At 34.3% G+C, this 24,111-nt stretch overlaps 2 protein-coding genes across 2 annotated transcripts in view; one reads left to right on the top strand and one right to left on the bottom strand.

The window, feature by feature from the left end:
- The first annotated feature begins 420 nt into the window (after positions 1–420).
- Positions 421–21,675, top strand: LOC107492552 (ABC transporter A family member 1). The gene is given in 42 exon segments (XM_016113595.3): positions 421–785; positions 1,183–1,262; positions 1,597–1,765; positions 2,235–2,317; positions 3,026–3,242; positions 3,547–3,776; positions 4,044–4,104; positions 4,226–4,312; positions 5,739–5,971; positions 6,066–6,180; positions 6,270–6,359; positions 7,389–7,579; positions 7,673–7,785; positions 8,072–8,178; positions 8,958–9,004; positions 9,285–9,300; positions 9,622–9,708; positions 10,080–10,178; positions 10,262–10,446; positions 10,894–10,948; positions 11,070–11,141; positions 12,139–12,664; positions 12,667–12,767; positions 12,910–13,088; positions 13,703–13,913; positions 14,189–14,272; positions 14,744–14,785; positions 14,871–14,967; positions 15,322–15,449; positions 15,525–15,629; positions 16,288–16,434; positions 17,085–17,342; positions 17,426–17,561; positions 17,894–17,973; positions 18,081–18,188; positions 18,744–18,894; positions 19,291–19,427; positions 19,519–19,593; positions 19,693–19,996; positions 20,876–21,009; positions 21,114–21,172; positions 21,258–21,675. Coding segments are annotated over 42 exon segments (5,568 nt in total). The 5' UTR covers positions 421–698; the 3' UTR covers positions 21,340–21,675.
- A 767-nt stretch (positions 21,676–22,442) lies between these two features.
- Positions 22,443–24,111, bottom strand: part of LOC107492553 (heat stress transcription factor B-3) — a gene marked incomplete in the record, with an annotated part of 3,391 nt that continues 1,722 nt past the window's right edge. Inside the window, 2 exon segments of the mRNA XM_016113596.3 lie at positions 22,443–22,787; positions 22,789–23,033. Coding sequence (XP_015969082.2) covers positions 22,601–22,787; positions 22,789–23,033 — 432 coding nt within the window.

Here is a 24,111-nt window from a genome sequence, read left to right as displayed (position 1 = left end):
TTATATTTATATTTATTAAAGTTTATACTTATAAATTAATAAAATTTATTTATTAATAATAATTTAATATTTATACTGATGAAATGATAGTTAAAAATAATAAAACAATACGGATGCCAAGAGTTTTTATACATTCAGATTATACACATTTTTTAGAATAAATATTAAATATACATTCAAATAGCTAAAATATTAAATGATATTAACCAAATAATTTTTAGTTATTATTTTACACAAAAATATTGTCATATAAATAGTAATTAAACAAGCGATATATTCTGTAATCTGTGTTTCTGTTTCGTCTCACGAGTCACGAGACGATAAAGAGTGCAGCGGCGCGCGAACCCTCAACTGAATCCTGGTATCGCAGACCCCTGCTTTATCATTCTCTTCTCTTCAACGTTTTCACTCACTTCCTCATAAATATAATATTCGTTAATTAATAACAAGAAAAAAATGAATTAAATGAAAAATAAAATATAAATTGCGTTTTTGTTTTTCAGTTATGGATGACTAGCTCAGTCGTCACACTCGTAACCCACCAAATTGAAGTGTACACAACGCAACAACCTCCACCGAGTCATAACTGAACAACGCTTTGTTTTTTTCTCTTCTTCTTCTTCTTCTTTAGAAGCAGGGAACGACACCGTTTCATCGCGTCTGGTTCTAGGGTTTCACGCTCTTGCGTTGCAGCAGCCATGGGAACTGCCTCCAGGCAGTTGAAGGTTATGCTCCGCAAGAACTGGCTCCTCAAAATTCGTCACCCTTTCGTTACTGCAGCTGAGGTTCCTTCTTCTTCATTTTCATTTTTCGCTTCTGTCTCTTGTTTTGTTCCGTTCACTCTGTTTCTCTTTATTTGCTTTTGATCCTTTTTGTAACGTCATCGATTCCGTGATCTTGTTTTTTTGTTCGGTGATCTTCACTTCACTTGGCTTATTTATTTATTTTCTGTCGTTTTTGTAACTATTCTGAGTTTCTGTTATAGCGGTTTTCTTTTTATGGCTCTGGTACAATTGTGTATCTATAATTCCTACGTTTTTGTAACGTTCCTGTAATTATGTCATTTTTTTGGAAGAGATGTTTAGGGTTCTGTATGTCATTTGTTCCAATCGCATTTGAATTTGGTGAAGTATGAGTCAAGTTTAGTGGGAATTTTGATGTATGTGGCTCAATTCATGGCAGATATTGCTCCCTACGGTTGTGTTGTTGCTGTTAGTGGCTGTGAGGACTCAAGTTGACACACAAATTCATCCAGCTGAACCGTCAGTATTTCTATTCATCTCTTCATGTCTTCTTCTACGTCCTTTTTTTTTCCTTTAATTTTTTTTTTTGTGTTTTTGCACTTTTCTCTTTGTCGTCTGTTTTAAGGAGGCACTAAACTAAACAAATTGAACAAAATGCAGGTTTTCAATACATTCCATTTTTGATATTCAAGTACTGTTTTATTTGATGAAGTAAAAGTAGATTGTATTCGTTATCTGTAGTAAAGGTTTATGGAGGGAACCGAAAGCGATTGCTGTTTCATTTCCGGAATTATTTTTTTATTTTATCTTTGATTTTATATGAGGAGTAAACTTTTATGTGGAAATGGAGCAGGCACATTCAGAAAGAGATGTTTGTGGAGGTGGGTAAAGGTATATCCCCTAACTTCCAACAAGTTTTGGCATCCTTGTTGGAGGAAGGGGAGTATTTAGCTTTTGCACCAGATACCGATGAGACGAAGCTGATGATAGATGTAGTGTCCATAAAATTCCCACTCCTGAAGGTAAACTACTAATACTCTTTTTAACCATGGTCTTACCAGTGGAACAGTTTAATTTGCTTGCTCCAAAATCTATCCAGTATTTCTTTGGCTGCTTTATCAAGTCTATCTGTGAGTCGTAACTTTGTTCCATTATTCTAATTTTTGACTTTTTGTCACCTGTAAGCGTTTAGGGTTTATGAAAGTCATTTCTGTCTTTTATCTGAAGTGTCATCTCTTCAATTGTTAAAGGCAGTGAATGGCAACTAGGCAGGTTCCCATTCCATGCACTATGTAGATGTTGTTTCCTTGCCGTCTCATCCCTTTTACGAAAAAATATGTCTCTGGTTTCCATGTCTTTCTGTCTTCGTACACAGCTAAAGCCTAAAGGCATCTTCAATCCAGTCTCCACTTGGAATTCATGTGTTTTCGCGTGCATACACACAAAATTTGGCTTTTGAAGAGTAGTTATAACTCGACTTTTAATATGCAGCTTGTTAGTCAAGTGTACAAAGATGAGGTAGAGTTGGAAAGCTACATTCGCTCAGATGCTTATGGTACCTGCAGTCAAGCAAGGTAAATAATTTGTGATTATTAAGGCTCTCTGCTGGATTTGAAGTTCTGCTATAGCTGCTATAATAGGTAGGCTCTGACACATGCAATGGTTTTTGAATTACATGCTAGGTGATATAAGAGGTACTGAATGAAAAATGTAGAATATTTAAGATTTCTCCTGATTTTTCATATCATATTGAGGTTTTGGTTGCATTAGAGACTATTTATCATGTTTGTATCTTGGGTTTCCTTCACTACGGATTCTTATGTGCTTTATACCTGTAATACAATGTCTCTCCCACTGTTAATGGATACTTATATACCTTTTTGGTTCTTGCAGTGTACTATTTGTCTATTCATTAATTCTACTATGATATATTGGCTCTTATGAAGCTGTCATGATGCTGGTCTATTTTCAATATCAATATATATTCTCATTATGCAGAAAATAATCATGTTCTTTCTTGTATCTGATATTGTATTTTCTTTGTTCCTCTCCTCTTCAATGAGATTATATTTTTTTAATGAAAATGGAAATTATTCTTGTGACTAGGTGTCTTAGATTATTGCTTCTATAGTTTGTACAATTCTTTCACCCTATTTTTTATCAGACTCGACATAAAATATGAAAATGATGTCTGTTTTAAGTTGATTGAAATTCTTTGAGGAGCTGAACTTTTGACTGATTTACTTATAAGTTCTATTTTTTTTTCTATTCTACCTGTTTAGGAATTGTTCAAATCCGAAAATTAAAGGAGCTGTTGTATTTTATGAACAAGGTCCTCAGTCGTTTGATTATAGCATACGCCTCAATCATACATGGGCATTCTCCGGTTTCCCAGATGTAAAAACAATAATGGACACAAATGGCCCATTTCTTAACGACTTGGAACTGGGTGTTAGTGCTGTACCAACAATGCAGTACAGCTTCAGTGGGTTTTTTACTGTATGATATTTTCTTATTCTTTCTTGTTATTTCCCCCTGATTTTGTTTTCTCTTGCAAGTATATGTGTGCGAATTTTTTCCTTTTCTTTTTTTTGGTAAAAAATATTTTAGTATAGATCCATGAAACTTTATTTTATATTTTATTATTATATCTTTGTATCCATTTTTGTAATAATTTGAGAGTGTCTTTTTTAATTGCACATATTAACTTATACTCTCTATAATCTTCTTGCTTTCTGTCTTCTAATTTGATATCTGTACTGTTAAATAATACTCCATTAATCTATCCTTTTGTGTTTTGCAGCTCCAGCAAATGGTCGATTCATTTATAATATTCATTGCTCAACAGTCTGGCATAAATTCCAGCACTGAACGCATAACCCTTCCTCTATCAGGCTTCTATGACACTGATTTCTCTCTGAATGCTACATGGAATCAGTTTAACCCCAGTCATATACGAGTATCTCCATTTCCCACTCGAGAGTACACTGATGATCAGTTCCAGTCAATCATAAAGAAAGTCATGGGAATATTGTAAGTTTGTGTTAGTATTATGTTTATACATTATATATTTAAAAGTTTTTTTTTATTTTTTTAAAAATATTATTTTTATCAATGTTGTGTGTTACATTCATTTTGCCAAAATCAATGTTTAGATAAAATTTACCAACATAAATCACTTTTCTCTTTAATCACTTGTAATTAAACTCGATTTTGGTCAATATAAGGTCATCATGAATCAAACTGTAAACACAGAACTGTGCAGGCACTTGTATACTAATACTTATGGGACATGTGCAGATACCTATTGGGTTTTCTCTATCCAGTTTCGCGCCTCATCAGTTATTCTGTTTTTGAGAAGGTTTGGTAATTTGATCATTTGCATTATTTTAACATACCTTTCTTTCCAAATATTTATGGGATAGAAAGCCTCCCTCTTGTATTTAGTTCTTGCCTCCTGATTTTCTAATGTAATATTTCAGGAACAGAAGATTAAAGAAGGACTCTATATGATGGGCCTGAAAGATGGGATATTTCATCTCTCTTGGTTTATCACATATGCTTTGCAGGTATGCCTTTTTCCATTCCATATGCTATAGTTTTTCCCTTTGTTTGCATGTATGTTTTTCTTTTTATCCACAATATGTGGTGGGTTACTATTACTATTTTTATTTTATTTTATCCCCTCCCCCCCACATTCTTTTCCCTTTGGTTTACCTTTAGGCACTCCTGCTCTGTGTTAGGATGAATAACTTCAAAGGTCTGGTTGGATATAAATGGCTTTATGAGAATTTAACTTGGAGACTTATTTGCTGATTATAACATTCTGTTTTTGTTCAAGGTGTTTGAGGAATTCCTTAGTTATGGAAAGGTTGGTGTTAAGTTGTTAACTCTTTAACATTTTGGTTCCAAAGGATAGGTTAGTTAATATTAATCAATTATAGACCAATCACAGCTTTGTATAAATCATTAAATGGCACTATCTCTTTTGTTCAAATGACATTTTAGAATATACTACTTTGGTGAAATAGTGTGCTCAGAAAATCTTAGATGTTGCTTTAGTAGCTGTTGAAGTAGTTCATGACCCGAGGAAAAGGTCAAGTGGTGTTTGCTTTAAGTTGGACTTTGAGAAGTCTTATGTGACAGGAGTCAGCAAGCTTGAGTTGACAGGCTTTGGAAGAGGAATCCAATTGACACATGATTTGTTAGAGGTAGAGAGATGAAAGAGGTGTTGGATCGTTGAAGAGAGGGGAGAAGAATAAGCATATTGTTGGATGTTGGAGGGGCTCTTGGAGTTAGGTCACATTTGAGGGGGCTAGCTGATTTTTTTTGTTGATCGAGTTAGGGTGGCTTATTTTATTGGGAAATTTGGATGTGGGTAAGCGTGGGATATTAATTCTTTTGGTCTGAAATTTTAGCATTGTAACAATACACTTTTTCTATCCGTGAAAAACTGTACAATGATATCTTATGATTTTGGGAGTCCATTCTCTTATTACTAATATTGATTATAGAAGAACATTAATAAGTAGAGAAGAAGGAGGAAAAAAAAAAAGATGGCGGCACATGGAATCCTTCCTACCAGAGCCAAGTGCCAAAAGAGGGGGAAAATAAAAATTACTGGAGCATAGCTTCCCATCTCTTGGCTTGTTTCAGAAGGAAATTCCACTAAAAAGTTCATGAGCTTTACACCAAATAGTCTCAAATCTCTTACTCTGTAACTATTCTAATACTAATACAAATAAGGTAGATATTTCTTGAGAAAATCTAGAACATGTAGATTGCTGCCGCCTTGCCATCATTGCTGGTGTGGTATAAAGTAAAAGAGACTGCTTGGATGATTCATTAATGGAATTTAGTTCCTTATTTTATCTGTGTTGAAAATTTATTACATAACTGAGAACCAATAATGTGACGATTTGATTCTTTCTTTGTCTAGATCAAGGCATTATCTTGGTTTTATCATCTCATCTTTGTGCAATTTGAATATTACAGTTTGCAGTGTCTTCCGGGATCATTACTGCTTGCACCATGGATAATTTATTCAAGTATAGTGATAAGACATTGGTGTTTGCCTACTTTTTCATTTTTGGGCTTAGTGCAATCATGCTGTCATTTTTTATATCAACATTTTTCAAACGGGCCAAAACAGCTGTTGCAGTTGGAACGCTGTCTTTTCTTGGTACTTTTTTCCCTTATTACACTGTCAATGATGAGGGTGTTTCAATGTGAGTACCTTTTTTTATCAATATATAATATCTTTCTTGTCCAAGTTTTTCATACTTGAGTGTAGAGTTAATTGATTTGAGATTGTCTGCTCAGGGTATTGAAGGTTCTTGCTTCTATACTTTCACCTACAGCCTTTGCTCTGGGGTCAGTTAACTTTGCTGATTATGAGCGTGCTCATGTGGGACTGCGTTGGACCAACATATGGCGGGTGCGTTCATGCAGTATCAACTTTGCAGCTACTATTGTTATTTTGACCGATATCTCTTTCCCAATTCTTTTAAGATATTTATTGTGCAGGAATCATCTGGAGTGAATTTTTCTCTATGTCTTTTGATGATGATACTTGATACACTGCTATATTGTGCAATGGGTCTATATTTTGACAAGGTATGACCTCAATATTTTAATATATCTTTTTTATCTCGAATAAGCTAACTAAAATGGTAACAAATGACCGTTTTGTGTCTGTCCTTTGTGTCCTAGCTAGATTGTCTAGCTGAAATCAACCATTTGTTGCTTAGTTGGGAGATAACAGATTTAGTTTGTGTTGATGTATATACATATAGATATGCATGAAAAGTTTCAAGAAAGGTGCTGTTTCATACTTGGCTGAACATTGTGATGCTTCTAAGCAGCTTTCTTTCTGGGAAACATTTAAACTTAATTTTACTCAGCTAATGATTTGGCTGTATTTTCATGCACTCTGAGTTAATTTCAACTTTCTCATTTTCTGTCATGTATAATTTTTAAATTGTGCTTATTTGCGTCTTTTATCTGTATACTGGTTTTAATTAATTGATTGCTTGAAAGTATTTCCTCTTCAAAACTGGTATTAAGCATGTTATATAAAATATGATTTAAAAGTAGGTATTCGAATGAGAAATTTTAGGGATATTATTAGAGAAGTGCCAAATGGATGAACTAACAAAAAGTGGTTCTGTTTAAGTCATCTAGTGTTGCAAGGCTGCTGTTGTTTTTACATGTGAGCAAACTTTTTCTACTACCTCTTGCTTGTGTTTTTGTGTGTGTATTTGTCTACAATAATATGTGTGTGTGCATAAATTTAGATATATCTTTCCCTTTGCAGGCCTTCAGATTTGGTCCCTTTTCTCCGTTCTTGCTTCCCAAATTTTATTTTTCTCAACTTTTTCTTTTTCCAACTGTAATATCATAGAAGAATGCTCATTTAAGAAAGTACTATTAGTTAGACTAACCTACATTTTGCAAAAGTGACGTATTTCAAATCATACACAGGTACAAACAAGCAATTGCTGTTGTGTCCTAACTGTTAGCAAACAAATGTTCAACCAAGATGCTCAATTGTTTTTATAATGAATATGTGTCTTCCTCTAAAGCATTCTCATTCCACTTCCCCTTATAAATGATAAAACCATTCAAACTCTGCTTACATTGAAGGTTCTTCCACGGGAGTATGGACGGCGATATCCGTGGTCTTTTGTTTTCCGAAGAGACTTCTGGAGAAAGAATAAAACTGGAAAACACCGCCCCTCCAATTTTGAAGTTAAAATTGATGGTAGGAATTCCGAGTCGAGACCTTCTATGGAAGCAATAAGCCTAGATATGAAACAACAGGAGCTTGATGGCAGGTATATATGAAATACAATTCAAGTGAATCAACTTGGTACGTTGGAATCGTGTTCTATGTAGTCTCTTTCTGACTTCTTGTTTGGAAACTTTAGATGCATTCAGATAAGGAATTTGCATAAAGTGTATGCTACTAGAAAAGGAGATTGCTGTGCTGTTAACTCCTTACAACTTACATTGTATGAACATCAGATTCTTGCTCTTCTAGGTGAGTGCAATTATTCTTCTTTCTTAATTTCTGTTGCTTACATTACAGTCATACATATGTTTTATATACAAGCTATCTTTCTCTTAAAAGGCTTGATCTAAAAACTTCCTGTGTATTATTCTTGTGTGTAATGAGTATTTTGAGAGATTGTATTCCCGTTACAATAATTCTTTATTGTTTGATTTTCTTATTTTAGGATGATTTCTTATCATCTACTCTCCCAATTTTTCTTTATATATATACCTATTCCGTAACAGTTGTCGCTCATTGATTATACTTTTTGAAGGACATAATGGAGCTGGTAAAAGTACAACAATCTCGATGCTTGTTGGTCTTCTTCCTCCTACATCAGGGGATGCTTTGGTGTTTGGAAAGAACATTGTATCAGATATTGTAAGTTGTTTGTTATAGAATCACAGATACTTCATAGTTCAAGCTTATTGTTCACAATCTATCTACTTATTATTCTTTGATAAAAGAAGAATAGAAGAATAATACAAGGAGGAGGCTATGGGTTCCTCTATACAATAGCGAAAAACGGCCAAAAGAAGAGTTATCTATAAAGCATTGCTTTCCAAACTACCAACATGTCAGAGGGGAATTAAAAAATCATGAGCCTTAAACCAAATTGATGTCAAACGTCTAAATCATATACTTTCTTGTGATTTAAATATCTTGAAGTCATAAGTACATGCTAACTGCATATTTGGTTTCATTAATTTCCATAGAATCAGCTTTCTGCAGCACTTCATTCATTGTAAACTCTTCTAATCACAAAATTTGCTAATCTGGACATACGTAATACAAAGACTAATACCATCGCCCTTATGGCATTTTCTGCTAGAGTTGACAATGCCATCTGCAAAAAAGAAAGTGGAGCCATAGACTCGAGTAAATTGAACAAAACTTGTCAATTAATAATTTCAATCGCTCTTCACTATGTTCTTGTGCTGCTACAAACTAATCCAATTTATCGATCCATAGTATTTATTTCCCTTTGTGCTGGACAAAAGAAGCTAGAGGAAAAAAGAAAAAAGAGGGGGTGGGGGGATCGTGGCTGATAGCATGTGTTTCTTGGTAATCTGGGACATGTATATGCTCTCTTTGTTTTTGTTTCTTTGTGAATATTCTTGGTCATGTGTTCATTCGAATGTGATTATCTTGTTTTGTAGGATGAGATACGGAAGGTTTTGGGTGTGTGCCCACAACATGGATATTAGTAACTGCTGTTTCTTGTATAGATAGATGTATGCTTCTATACTTCCCGTATAAGTTCACAACCTGAAACTCTAGACATTTCTTTTGTTTCATTCTGGTGGCCTCCCAACATATTCTAATGAGTTGCGACACTGTTATCCATTTGCATAACAAATAATATTAATTCATTTTGTCTAATTTTAAATTATTATAGTTTTATGTGTATAAGTGTATTAAAAGCCATGTTTACATTGTGGGTGTACATATTATCGTTAGTCTTGCCTGCCCTACCAAAAATTCAGCACTTCATCGCAGCTTGTAATAACTTTTTTTTCCCTATTTTGAACATATAGCCGCCACAATGCTATACATTTATGCAGTCAGAGAATTAAGGGCTCCCTTTGACATCCTCTCATCACTCCTCGTAGCACCTTATTATTTTTATTTTTTTTTTAAATTCTTTCTTGTACTTGTTCTCTTTTCTAATTTTTTTCTTGTTAATCTGTATCATCATCTAAACATAGCTATATACCCAGAGTTGATTTTTTATTATTGTTGCATTGCTTACTTTTTTTTTTAAATTTATTTATATTTTTACTCTCATATTATACTGAATTCGGGGCCATTGACTTTATGTAGGTAAGGGAGCATTTAGAAATATTCGCCATATTAAAGGGTGTTGATGAAGACTCACTGGAGGCTGTTGTTACCAATATGGCTGACGAGGTGAGTTTGGTGATATTAATTGTGGCCATAAAAAGTCCCCAACTATGATAAATATAGGGTCAAAGGGGGTGGTTAGGAGACAAAGGAATGTTTCTTCCCAATGTTTTACATTCTGCAATAACATTCTAGGAATTTGGCTGTTGTATGCCCAGTATTGAAAGTTATAGGGTTGCCGTGGGACTTGTTTTTAGCGGTATTTGAAATTGATACAATCTTAAATTGTTCAGGAGTTTGTGATCATGTTTTGATGAACCTTTTGCAATGTAGACATTGTCCTGCGTCTCCTGTCCCTAAATTTTTGTTTTTAGCCCTTTACTCTGTTCAATTATGAATCAATGTGGTATTCTAAATAACTGCTATTGCATGATCAGGTGGGCCTGGCTGATAAAATTAACAGTGTTGTGAGAGCTCTTTCTGGTGGCATGAAGAGAAAATTGTCTCTTGGAATTGCATTGATAGGGAACAGTAAGGTAGTATGCATATCAAAAACACTTGCTTTATTTTTGTATTCATATATTGAACAAAACTGGAACCCCTTGGTCTTACCTGGCAGGTTATAATTCTTGATGAACCTACCAGCGGAATGGATCCATACTCAATGCGTTTGACTTGGCAGTTAATAAAAAAATTTAAGAAGGGCAGGATAATCTTACTAACAACTCATTCAATGGATGAAGCAGATGAACTAGGTGATCGGATAGCTATCATGGCCAATGGTTCTCTGAAATGCTGTGGAAGGTTTAATTTCCTTCTCACTTTCCCCAATTATACCGTTCATTTGAAAGCTAATGATTGAAATGAAATATGAGGATCAATGACGAAATTTATATATGAAGGTTAAGTTGTGTATATATGTATATATTTTGTTGTATGCCTTTATCCACTTTCTACTTTCCTTTCTCAACTAGTTTAGTTTCTTTTTCTACTATCCCTCATGGTGCACACACGCATGCATGTGCACCCACACCCATGTGTGTGCACTGTTTGCCTATTTCGAAATTCATATTAGGCAATTCATTAAATTTTATGTGCAGTTACTTTCTGAATTTCCAGTTTTACCTCTGTTGACTTGATTTCTAGTGGCAAAATTGGTGGGAATTTAGTTTAACTTTTAAATGCACATCTAGGTATCATGATTGTATTATGCATTTTTTTTCTCCTCTTATTTGTAGTATTTTTTGACAGCTCACTTTTCTTGAAGCATCATTATGGAGTTGGTTATACTCTAACACTTGTAAAGGTTTGTTCTATCCTGATAACTTCCTCTTCAATTCATTCAGGTGCTGATGTTTCATGGCTGAAATGCTCTATTTATTTATGTATTTTAGTTTTTCATTTTTCTTTAATTCTTGTCCTTTCAGTCAGCTCCTACTGCTTCTATAGCTAGTGATATAGTATATCGTCATGTTCCCTCAGCAACCTGTGTAAGCGAGGTAATCTCTCACAGTATAGCTATTTGCAATTCACTTTAATATCAGTCTGATGAACTTAGTAATCATCTATGAACAGTAGGCAGTCAACAGTCTTCTTTATATCACTTTAAAGGGAGAAAAAATAGCCTACTTTTATCATAGATTAAACTTATTCAGATAATTCATTACTTTGGACATGAATAAACTAACTTTACCATGGTGATTATTAATTGTTACTCTAAGTTTGGTCACTTAATATTTAGCTTTACAGTAAAAAGGAAAGAAACCTGATGCAGTTAAAGAAGAGAGTATGAAAGGAAAAGGATAAGAAATCTCAGAAAGGAGAGAGCAAAATTTAAGACATAGGCCTAACCTTAGAGATTGAGCTGTGGTTCGTGTTACAGGGAACCCGGATATGTTTTAGGAAAAGAATAACACGTAGGTCCTAACCTTAGATATTAGCCATGTAACAGGATATGCTCATATTTTTGCATATCTAGGCACGAAAATGCCCCAAAAGAATGCACTACTAGAATATCTAAGTACGGAAAAACCACTCAATATCATATGTTGTCCAAAGATGGAAAGTTCGCTTGAAATATCTGTCATTCTTTTTCAGCCAAAGCCGCCGAAAGTGGAGAGGTGAGGTGTAAAAAAGGTAAACGTAAAAAACTTACATAGAATAGGTTGAATAGCTCTTTCCCAGCTCTGACAGCATTACGGATTTGGATGCAAACCATACATGCTTTAAGATTAAACCTGGTTTCCTCTTTCTTTCATTGTTTTTAATTGTTAATTTTATTAAGGAGTTAATTGTCTATATCATTTGAAATGCAAAAAAGCAAAAAGGAAAAAAATGGTAAGGTAGTTGGTTTTATGTTCGATTTCATATAAACAGTGCTTCGGTTATGGATAATCAAGTTCAAACTTAATTAAAAAATACTTCCTCTTCATACATTGTTTTTAAATTTGTTTTGCATGATGTTATGATGATTGATTCCATTTATTTCATTTGCAGGTGGGAACTGAGATTTCCTTTAGGCTTCCGCTGGCATCTTCATCAGCTTTTGAGGGGATGTTTAGGGAAATTGAAGGTTGCATGAAAAAACCACTTTTGAACATGGAAATAAGTGGTAGTGGTAATGAAGACAGTCTTGGTATTGAAAGCTATGGTATATCAGTCACAACCCTAGAGGAGGTATTTTTGAGAGTTGCAGGATGTGACTATGATGGAGTCGAATGCTTCGAGGGAAATGATCGTTCCCTTGTGTCTGACTCTGTGGCTTTGCTTGGTTCTTATGACCATCCCTCCACCAAAAAATGTTTTTTAGGAAATTATAAGAAGTTCCTTGGTTTGATATCTAGCATAGTGGCAGGAGCTTGTGGTTTGATTTTTGCTATGGTTATAAGTTTCATAAACTTCGTGGGTATGCTGTGTTGTAGCTGTTGTCTCATTTCTAGGTCAACATTCTGGCAACACTCGAGAGCTTTATTCATTAAAAGGGCAATATCTGCTCGGAGAGATCACAAAACAATTATATTCCAGCTAACCTGATCCTTTCAACTTCTTATTTTAATCCTCTGTTGACTGGTGGGGGTGGGGGAGGTCCAATCCCTTTTAATCTATCTTTGCCTATTGCTGAAAAGGTTAGTCACTCACTGTTGTTTCGATTTTTGCCTCATGAAATTATGTTGTATCATGTCTCTTTTTAGTCTTAGAGGCTGGTGGTCAAAAGTTGACTCTAGTGCATTCTGACGGGGTTTCACTGGAATTTCTATGATGTTGAAGGTAGCACAAAATGTCAAAGGAGGGTGGATTCAAAGATACAAGCCAAGCTCATACAAGTTCCCTAATTCAGGGAAGGCATTAGCTGATGCAGTGGAAGCAGCAGGGCCAACTCTAGGACCTGCTCTACTTTCAATGAGTGAATATTTGATGTCTAGCTTCAATGAATCCTACCAATCTAGGTTCGTAAACTTCAACTTCCTGGTCCACTCTTGGTTTGTCATATTTCAGAACTGTAAGCATTTGTGATAAGAAATTATATCAGACTTGGAAAGAAATGTATCATTAATATGAGGAGAATGGCACAAGATGGGAGGATAATAGGCCTGTCTTACGAAAGAAAAAAACAAAGAGAAAAGAAAAAGCAATCAATGAATCATAGCCTTTCAATCTCACAATATATCCAAGCAGGGAAGTCCTCTAAAAGGATGACAGTCTTTGCACCATATAGAGGCCAAATATCTAGTTCTGTCCCATAAAACTTGTTTAACTGAAAATATACCATTGAAGGTGCATAAATTGCGTTCCAACCAAATACATGCATAAATTTTCTAAAATAACTAAAATGAAAAAAATTCAGCATTTTCGGAAAAGCTAAAGAGAGTAGCATTTGATCGAATCAGTTTCAGCCTTTTTCCATTATATAAAGAAATCCAAGTTGTAAAATCACTCTTTTGGGAAGAAGAAATAAACACACCCTTACTAGGCAACTTAAGAAATACAACTAAATACCATTTATATGATGATGAATGCCTGATGTAGTATACAAATGATTGCAATGTAATTTCATATGAAGGTATGGGGCAATTGTGATGGATGATCAAAATAGTGATGGGAGCTTAGGCTACACTGTATTGCACAATTGTTCTTGCCAGCACGCTGCTCCCACCTTTATCAATGTTATGAACAGTGCCATTCTTAGACTTGCTACTGGTGACACAAATATGACAATTCAGACACGCAACCACCCACTACCAATGACACAAAGCCAGCTCGTACAACGTCATGTAAGCTACCATGTTCTTTTTTATGTTATCAAACTGGGTATTATTCAAGAATTATGATGCATGTTCCAATTAGAACTGTAAGCTACCAAGTTTTTTTCGTTTTATCTTTTCATTTTTTATATTTTATTTTTTACGTTTTCACATCCAAAGTACATAATGGTTGGTGATGCTAAAGATGTCCAACTTGTATACTCAATGCTCATCTATAATTTCCTTCCCTCCATACTCTTTGATTAAAATCAAAGATTTGATGAGCTGCTGATGAAATTCTGTAGGACCTGGATGCCTTCTCTGCTGCAATTATTGTCAATATTGCGTTCTCTTTCATACCCGCCTCATTTGCTGTTCCCATTGTTAAGGTAAGTTGTGTTACACTAGTTTCATCAGTATATCATTTTTTAATCATTTTCTTTTCCTTCTGAAAGAAATGTAAAGAAGAACTGTCATGGATCATACATCTCAAAAGCTCAAGTTATTGGGTAAAGGCACATGCACAAGCACAGTTTTTATACATTAATACCCTGCCTAATGAAAGAGCTCCTTTTGTTTGAAGCATTAACTATGAACAACACACTCACCTTACCTTGTGCTGAAAATTTTATGCCATTTAGAAGAATGTGAGCAAATACAAGGATCAAGACCACTTTAGTTATAGAAGTTTTGATATCACGTTATAAACATTTCTTCCAAATGTACGAGCTATTGGATAATAGAGGCACATGGAAGTGTGGATGCTTAAGTAGCATTTTACTTTCAATATTTAGAGTGTGAATGCATTTTACTTTCTTTTATGTTCAAGGGCTAAAAGTTTCCAAACTTGGTTGGTGCAGGAACGTGAAGTGAAAGCTAAGCACCAGCAGCTAATTAGTGGGGTATCTTAGTTTTCTTGAAAGAACACTGTTTAACATATTATTGAGTTATCCTTGTCTTCACTCTGATACTGATCTTGCTGATCAGGTTTCTGTCCTTTCATATTGGGCTTCTACATATATTTGGGACTTCGTGAGCTTCTTGTTTCCGGCCTCATTTGCCATAATTCTCTTTTACATTTTTGGTATGTTTTCTGTTAAAAATATTAGTTTTTTAATTATTAATGATAAATTAATTATTTTTATGTACTTCCATATTTAATGTAATAGCAGCTGCTCAGATAATTTTTTTCGGTATTCTAGACCATGTCCTATACACATCTTTGGTTAATATTTTGATGGTTTGCTTGTGCTATGGAAGGCTTGTAATAGAGTTATTTAAAACGGTATCTATTTTCCCTCGTTTCAGTGTATACTCTCAGATCAACTACTTCCATAAATATGGTTCCTATGACATCTCAATTGAATCAATCCTTGAGGTTTTGCTTACAGAATCATAGTGTTAGATGCTAATTCTTGCCTATTAATTAATATTGTAGGTTTGGATCAATTTGTTGGAGGGGTATCTTTGTTACCGACTACACTGATGCTTTTGGAATATGGACTTGCAGTTGCATCATCAACTTACTGCCTTACATTTTTCTTTTTTGACCATACCATGGCTCAGGTAGGGGGACACAATTATTTTTATTTCGTTACTTGCCGTGCATATTAATGCTAAGACATTCATTCTTCTTTTCAGAATGTGGTTCTTTTAATTCACTTTTTCACTGGATTGATTCTAATGGTTATCTCATTCATTATGGGACTTATACCAAACACAACAACTGCCAATACTTTTCTTAAGGTAACTGCTTACTGCTCTTAAGCTTTTAGCAGCATGAATCCCATGCCCTTGCTTTGACTGATTCACCTTCCTGAAGGTAATAGCCAAATATGCAGGACTTTTCCCATTTGAGGCTCCTTTTTTTTTAGGAAGAGATAAAAAAAGAAAGAGAAAGAAGAGGGGAGGAGGGGGGGAGAATAGACACATTAGTTTCAATCACAAATGTAAAAAATCTGCTTGGTCGTAACGAAGTTTCATAAAGTTGCCAAATATTTCATATATTTAAAGTAAAGGAATGAATTTTACTTTCTGTTTCTCTCTGGCTGTCTGTGCCCAAGCTTGTTGCTTGAGATTGTCGGTTTTAGATAGCTAAGGAAGAGAGAAGAAATATTCTGAATAATATGAAAATATGTTGCTGGCTGTGCTCATGAATCATCTAGGGACTTCATTATACAGTGATACTGGTTACAACTTACAAAACTAAATTGGATAGCAAAAACATGTAGATGTAACTTACAGAATAAATAATAAGATAAAACAAAGCAATTCTAAATCCTAACAGAAACCATTGAGATACTTTTTAATATTTTAAGATATCATGCTATCCATTCTGTAATAGTATATGATTTAATATAAATACCATTACATACTCTCTACATAAATATTTGTTCTGTTTCAGAATTTTTTCAGAATTTCTCCTGGATTTTGTTTTGCTGATGGTCTTGCTTCATTGGCACTTCTACGGCAAGGAATGAAAGATAAAACAAGTGATGGGATATTTGACTGGAATGTTTCAGGTGCCTCTATTTGTTATCTTGCTATTGAGGTATAACTCTAACTATATCAAAATTTTCTGCTGTTTTGTTCCTTACGAATTATGAATTATGATTCAAAGTACAAGTTCTAGGTGGGACTATAGTAGTAATATAAAAGTGAACAAGTGATAGTCGTTAGGAGGTTTTCATGTATTAATTTTCATGTGCTCTTTATTATAGTATTCTTTTTATCAACATACACCAATGATGATATATATTATCTATACTTCTTTAATACTACTAAAGTGACTAAGGCAGAAAAAAAAACTACTTGGTCACAGTTTATATATTCCCAAAATGCCCTTATTTACAGTTCTTACGTTTCAAATCTTTAACAAAAAAAAAAAAACCACCAATTTTACTAATAATGCAGACAAACAGCATCACTATTTTATTTTTTGCTATAAATATGTTACTTGTATTAAATAATTCTAAATAAAAATACATTCATATTTGTGTTCTCATTTATATTAATTCTTCAATAAATTTGTACATTAAACAAGTTATAAAAAAAGTACGTATATTACAGAAAAAAAATTGCTGCATATGCACGAGAGTGCCTATTAAGTTGTTAGTTTATATGATAACAAAGAACAAGAGAACATAGATTGTGTCAAAAACAGAATACTTTCTCATTCTAATCTATTTTCCTGTATGACAGAGCATTGGTTACTTTTGTTTGACACTTGCACTTGAAGTTTGTCCCTCCCTCAAATTAACTCCGTTTATGATCAAGAAGTGGTGGCAGAGTTTAAACATCTTCCAGCGTAATACCACTTATCTGGAACCTCTCTTAGAACCTTCTATGGAATCTGTTTCAATGGACTTTGATGAAGATGTGGATGTGAAAACCGAAAGAAATAGAGTACTTTCTGGTTCCCTCGATAATTCTATTATCTACCTGCGTAATCTTCGAAAGGTATTTTCTTTGATTATTCACTTGCTTTTTAACATGGCAAAATGCTTTTTATTTAATTATAGTTTTTTCCCTTTGAAATTAAGGTGTATTCTGAAGGGAAGTATCTAGGGGAAAAGGTTGCAGTAGATTCGTTAACCTTTTCGGTTCAGGAAGGAGAATGTTTCGGCTTTTTAGGAACAAATGGAGCTGGAAAGACCACAACTCTTTCTATGTTATGCGGTATATCATATGCCTACACATCTAATACTGCATATTTTACTCCTGTTATAATAGGAACTTCTTTAGCTAGCAAACTTAAATGTGCATTGATAACATTGTTTTGATTTTCCATTCATTTTCTCTTGTGAGTATAGTTGTTATTATCTGTTCCATAGGTACAATCTTCTAATCTAAACAAACTTGAGATGATGATTTGTGATGTTCCGGAAAAATTTTGATAGATCTCATTCAATTGCACCAATAGAGGTTTTGTAATATGGATTGTTGTGAACTAGGCATTTCTCTGTGATTCTTATGGGCTTATTGCTTAATGTTGTGTCTTTTATGTATAGGGGAAGAATCTCCTTCTGATGGGACTGCTTTTATTTTTGGCAAAGATATATGCTCCCATCCCAAGGCTGCTCGCCAATATGTATGCATATTCTCTCTTATGTGTACACAATGACTTACAGTTAGAGAATGAAGTTTTATGTAAATCCATTTGACTATTTATTGTTTATCTCAATATTTCACTTCCAGATTGGATATTGTCCGCAATTTGATGCTTTATTGGAGTTTTTGACCGTTCAAGAGCATCTTGAGCTTTATGCTAGAATAAAAGGTGTTCCAGAATACACTATAGATAATGTACGTGTAACTCTATCCCTTTCATACTTGATGTGTCTGGACAATTCATGGCAATAACATGCACGTAGGTAGCTAATCGATTTGTAATTCGACAAGTTTGAAATAAGAACACCCGTACTTTTCCATTTTTATGGAGAAACCAAGCAAATACGACACTTACAGACAATATAAACAAAATAAGTTGAATCTCAGTGCGAGGTAGGTTGGCTTGTGCACCGTTCATGCCTCAAACTGTTAGGAACCAATGTATTAGAGTGCAACATAAAAAGGGTAATTGGGGAAGTAGACTTAGTGGAGGGAATACATATTTGCAACCAACTCTCTGTTGGGGTGGTATTGGGGGTGAGGTGGTTATCACTATATAGGGCCATGGGAAACGCCGAGGGAGCGCATTCAGAATTGTTGGGTAATAGACTCAGGATTGGAAAAGTGTCAGGCCTCTTGAAAGCTTGAAATATCACTATGAATTTTTATATTAATTAGCATTCATCAATAGAATATGATCATAATAGATACAGCATAATTGTCGCTTCTTGTCTATGATCACTTCAACAGGTTGTTAAGGAAAAGATGGTGGAATTTGGCTTATTGAAGCATGCTAATAAACCGTCATTTACTCTTAGTGGGGGGAATAAAAGGAAACTATCTGTTGCAATCGCAATGATTGGAGATCCTCCTATTGTCATTCTTGATGAACCATCTACAGGTACGATAACGGAGTTACTTGCATTGAGATTTACATTTAGCTTTTTTAATTGTCTAAACTTTAGTTCAATAGATGCTTGACATGTTAAGAAACCCACTTCATTTTTTTCCTGAAAAAGGAACCCACACATGTTAAGAAACCCACTTCATTTTTATCCTGAAAAAGGAACCTGCTTCATCAATTGACCTTGAATTCTTGTTGCATTCAATTCTATGATCAAAACCATGGTTCAGAATATTTTTTTAGCATCTGCATAATCTCGTTTGTTATGTATCATTCATGCCCAGCAAGCTTTGAGTTTAAGGGGAATGTTAGCTATTTGTAGGTTCTTACTGAATGGATTAAGCTTAGTGATTCCCGACAAAGCATCTAGGTCTCTCATATTGGTATTTTCAGGTATGGATCCCATCGCCAAAAGATTTATGTGGGATGTAATATCTAGGATCTCAACAAGAAGGGGGAAAACTGCAGTAATTCTAACTACCCACAGCATGAATGAAGCTCAAGCCTTATGTACCAGGATGGGAATAATGGTACAACCTTATTTTCTCTTTTCATTCTTGGACCCTGGCAGGCAGCTACTGATATACTTATTGCCTGATATTAATTATATTTGTTTGCAAGGTTGGTGGACGATTAAGATGCATCGGAAGTCCTCAGCATTTAAAAACGAGATTTGGGAATCATCTGGAACTAGAGGTAGGAATGGTTAAAATATCAAGAAGCACATCCTCTTTGTACTTATTCTTTTACCGCTGATGAAAAAGTACCTTCATATATTAATTCACCTGTTTCCAGGTAAAACCTACTGAAGTGAGTTCTGCAGACTTGCAAACACTATGCCAAGCTATTCAGGAAAGAGTTCTCTATGTCCCTTCTCATCCTAGAAGCTTGCTTGGCGACCTTGAAGTTTGCATTGGTGCCACTGACTCCATTACTGCAGAAAATAGTTCCATTGCAGAGATTAGCTTGACACGAGAAATGATAAGCTTAATTGGGCGCTGGCTTGGCAATGAAGAAAGAGTCAAGACACTAATCTCCTGTACACCTGTCTCTGATGGAGCTTCTAGGGAACAATTATCTGAACAATTGTTTCGAGATGGTATGTTGAACTTCCATTGAAGGCTTTGATTCTTTGTCTCATTTTGATTTCTTCTATGACTCGATGACACTTTTCTCGTTGGAACATGCATGTAAGTGAAGTGGAAATCAATCGTGAATTATACAGTATTTGAATGGATTTTCATTTGGTATAGTGTATTTGTTTTTTCTTTACCTATTTCCTCTTTTCTACATTAAATGTTGATACAGTATTCCTTTATAATATTCTGGCAAATAATTTGAGGGTAAACCATAATGTCTTCCCTCGGGTTTAACAAAGTACAAAATCCTTTCTTGGAATGGGAAAAAGTATGGCCCTTGTCTTAAAATTTCACATAATACTTGGGCTTCGTGATTTTAAATTTTTACCTTCAAATTTATTCTGCAATTTAAGCTAGGTCACTGTAATAACTTAGACAAGGAAGCTCTTGAAATTTTGTGAAGCTGAGGAGATTGGATCAGATGGAGAATAGTTCTATAGCTAGATTTGTGAAGCATGTGATCTATGATAGGGCACAATGTTATCATTTGATCCATGTAGCCAATCTCATCCAGTGGAACAAGACTTGGTTATTATATAAAATAAAAAAATGCGGAAAGATGAAGTAGAACGCATTTCATGTATGTTAGATATATGTATTAGAAATAAATCATCCATGACCTTATGCCTAATAACTTAGCCTTTTAGAAGAAATGGCTCTTAATATGGTAAGGTAGTAGAGCCTTTTAAGATAATGTCATCAAGTGTTTTCAGCACATGGTAAAGTGGCTAGAGAATTCTCATTAGAGGAGATGCATTATATATATAAACTTTTTCCCAATAAAAATTGCATAAAGTCTCTTCCGGTACTGATATTTCTTTTCTATTATTGTAATGTAGGTGGTATTCCATTACCAGTATTTTCCGAGTGGTGGTTGTCGAAACAAAAATTCTCAGAAATTGATTCATTTATACTTTCATCATTTCGGGGAGCAAGATGGCAAGGGTGCAATGGTTTGAACATCAGATACCAGGTACTTTCACTTTTTGCCCCGATCATCAGAACATCTGCATATGCTTACACATTTTGCAGGACATATACTAATTCACAACCTTTTTTTTTTAATTATTATCGCAGATACCCTATGAAGAAGGTTTATCTCTGGCTGATGTCTTTGGTCACCTTGAAGGAAACAGGTAAAGTACAAGTATCACGTGATATAATTAGGAGGATATCTTACTTGTCAAACGAACTGACAAAATGCCACCTAACTTTTTGCAGAGATAGATTAGGGATTGCTGAGTACAGCATCAGCCAGTCAACTCTGGAGACAATATTTAATCATTTTGCAGCTACTTCATGAGATGTCAACATTTTTGTCATTTTCTTTCATAAACTACGGCATAGTATTGCAAATTTGCAATGTCATATGAGCTATCAAAATGGTGCATTCTTTCTAAACGGAAGACCATGTATAGTGTGGATCAGTGATTTAGTGGCATGGAATTGTATATAGATTCCGTAGGGCAATGGTTTTGGCCGTTGAGAATTGTAACATTAGTGTTACTCATTGAGGAAGGACTTTGGCTTAACTGCCAGTTTTTCCCTTTGGTTTGTCATGTAAAATTAGTGTGATGTAAATAGTAGGATTTAACTTGGGTTGATAAAATGAACTTTTGCTCGGGATCTCTTTCTTGAATTGAAATTAGTCTCACAATTTGAAGGAAAAATTTATGACATATAAGACCATAGATGATGTATATAAGACTGATGTTTCGGCCGTGAAAAATTTGTAGAAGAGAACAGGGCTAATGTTGGCATCTATGACTGTTAGAAATGTTAGAATGTTAGTTGGAAATGAAGATATTGGAGAGAGGGATCAGGATGATCAAGAGCATTTGACGTTGGAGAATAGGATGAGGATGATTAGTCTTGCAAGTTGCAATGATAAATGATCATTAGTTAATGTATCAGGATTTAGGAACAGTAAATATTGATATTTTGAGGCATTGGATTTTGGAAATATAGTGTGTTTATTATCCTCAATTCCTCATCATTATGATTTGTGATTACTAATATGGAAATGGCGGCTTATTTTGAAGCGAAATTAATTATTCGGTGCAATGAATTATTTCATTATAAAATGCCAATAATGTAGCCCGTTTCGTTCTATTATATATATGAAACTCTGAAAATAAATAAATATCTTATTTGGGAATGTTGTTTACTCTTGGATATATGTGTTTTGTGAGCGATTGAGCGCGCCTTTCACTGTAGAACACATTATTACCACTTATTTATGAGTGATATTACACCTTTGAATATTAAAATTATAAGTACGTTATAAACTCATTATATATAATATATAATAGCAAATGAATTTTACATAGATATATCGATCATGTTCTTATATTACGGTTGTTGCAATATTATGATGATTTAGCTGTCCCCAAAGTTCTTGATATATACCAATTACCAAATATGTGATCACCACATTAATAGCACAAGAGGGAGGAAAAAACATTGGGAAAAAAAATCGGCAAACCTAGCTAACATTTGATTATTACACTTTTTGAGTAACTATATTTATGTTTTGAAGCTACTATAGGTGTATATATATGTATCTATTTGCATGATTGAGAGAGCAAAATGCTTGCGCTTTCACGTATCTCGTCTCTCTTCCTCTTCACCTGCCTCTGCCCTTGAACATCCAATCTTACTCCAAACAGCATTGGCTTTCCGGCCTCTGCCTCGGCCTCATTCTCGTCCTCGTCCTCTTCCTCCTCCTGAGCATGCGAGTATTTCGCCACCCACCCCATTCTCCTTCTTGAGGCGCTTGTTCTCATCAACTAGAGTGGTGTAACCCGAAGACGAAGAAGTCGATGAAGACCTTTGATCTTCATCGGAGTCTTGGGGTGCACCTTGGTTTGCTGCTGCATTCCGTTGCTTGCTTGTCCATGCTCTTCTTCTTCGAATTTCACATAGCATTTCTCTTTCACCTTTCTTGAACTTCTCATTGGAGAATTCCCATCTGCTTGTTGCAACTTTACGAAAACCCTGTTTGTACATCCAATCCAACATTCGGATAATATTAGATCAAGAAATATTTTATCATATTCCATGGAACATAATTTTCTTACTCCATAGCAAATGCTTTCTCAATGTCCATGTCAATAATAGTAATAACAAAAGGAGATGGTATGGAACAAAGTTAATGGGATATAACTTGATGTAACTTTTAAGGAAATTCCTTTTTCAGGCATTTATTTTTAATCAACGGGAGATTATATTATTTTTAAAACTAAAATTTAAAATATGATAAAAATTCGTACAGTTATCTTTATGTGAAGTTGATAGCTAAAGTGAGTGGATGACAATTTAGTCAAATCTATCAAATTATTTAATCACTCTCTTAACTATCAACTTCACATGAATATATTCTTATAGAAAATATCTATCACGGCTAGCTTAGATATTAACACAAAGCTTTAAACTCACCCACTAAATATTCAGTATTAAACTTGTTATTATTAGAGGCTAGATAGATCATGCGTTAATTGCGGCAAGGCAATAAGCTAGAAGTTCTCTTCTTTCTTGTGTGGGCCGATCAAAAAGAAAAAGAGGGTTAAATAATCAACGGATTCAACGCCCACAAAGAATTAGAGAAATAGAAGTTCATAAAGGAAATATGAATTGAAAGAGTCAAAACCCGAAAACTTCTATATACAATCTAAGACTTTAAAATTAGAAGTCACCTACCATGGTTCACGTAGTCAAAAGGAATAGATATTTTATTTTAAATCTGAATTGTAGTTGTAACCATGTGACTAAAAAATATTTGCCTTGTATTTGAGTTAAAATTTGTTAATTGGTTGCTTTTTTTTTAACTAAAAATATTGGTCTGTTAGCATTCTTAAAAATGAAATTAAATTTGGTTTATTAATCAGAAACCTGAATTGAATAGTATTAATCAAATGGGATCATTCTCTTATAATTCTACTAACACAACCAACAAATTCCGTATACATATTACTTTCTTTCCCTTATTTTTTTCTTTGATGATGAACCAAAATAAATAAATAAATAAAATTTTATTAATCTTCACCTTCTCAATAATTATAATAATAATAATAAT

The sequence above is a fragment of the Arachis duranensis genome, chromosome 6, assembly GCF_000817695.3.
Source record: "Arachis duranensis cultivar V14167 chromosome 6, aradu.V14167.gnm2.J7QH, whole genome shotgun sequence".
Classification (NCBI taxonomy): domain Eukaryota; kingdom Viridiplantae; phylum Streptophyta; class Magnoliopsida; order Fabales; family Fabaceae; genus Arachis; species Arachis duranensis.
This window is presented reverse-complemented; position numbering and strand designations above follow the sequence as displayed.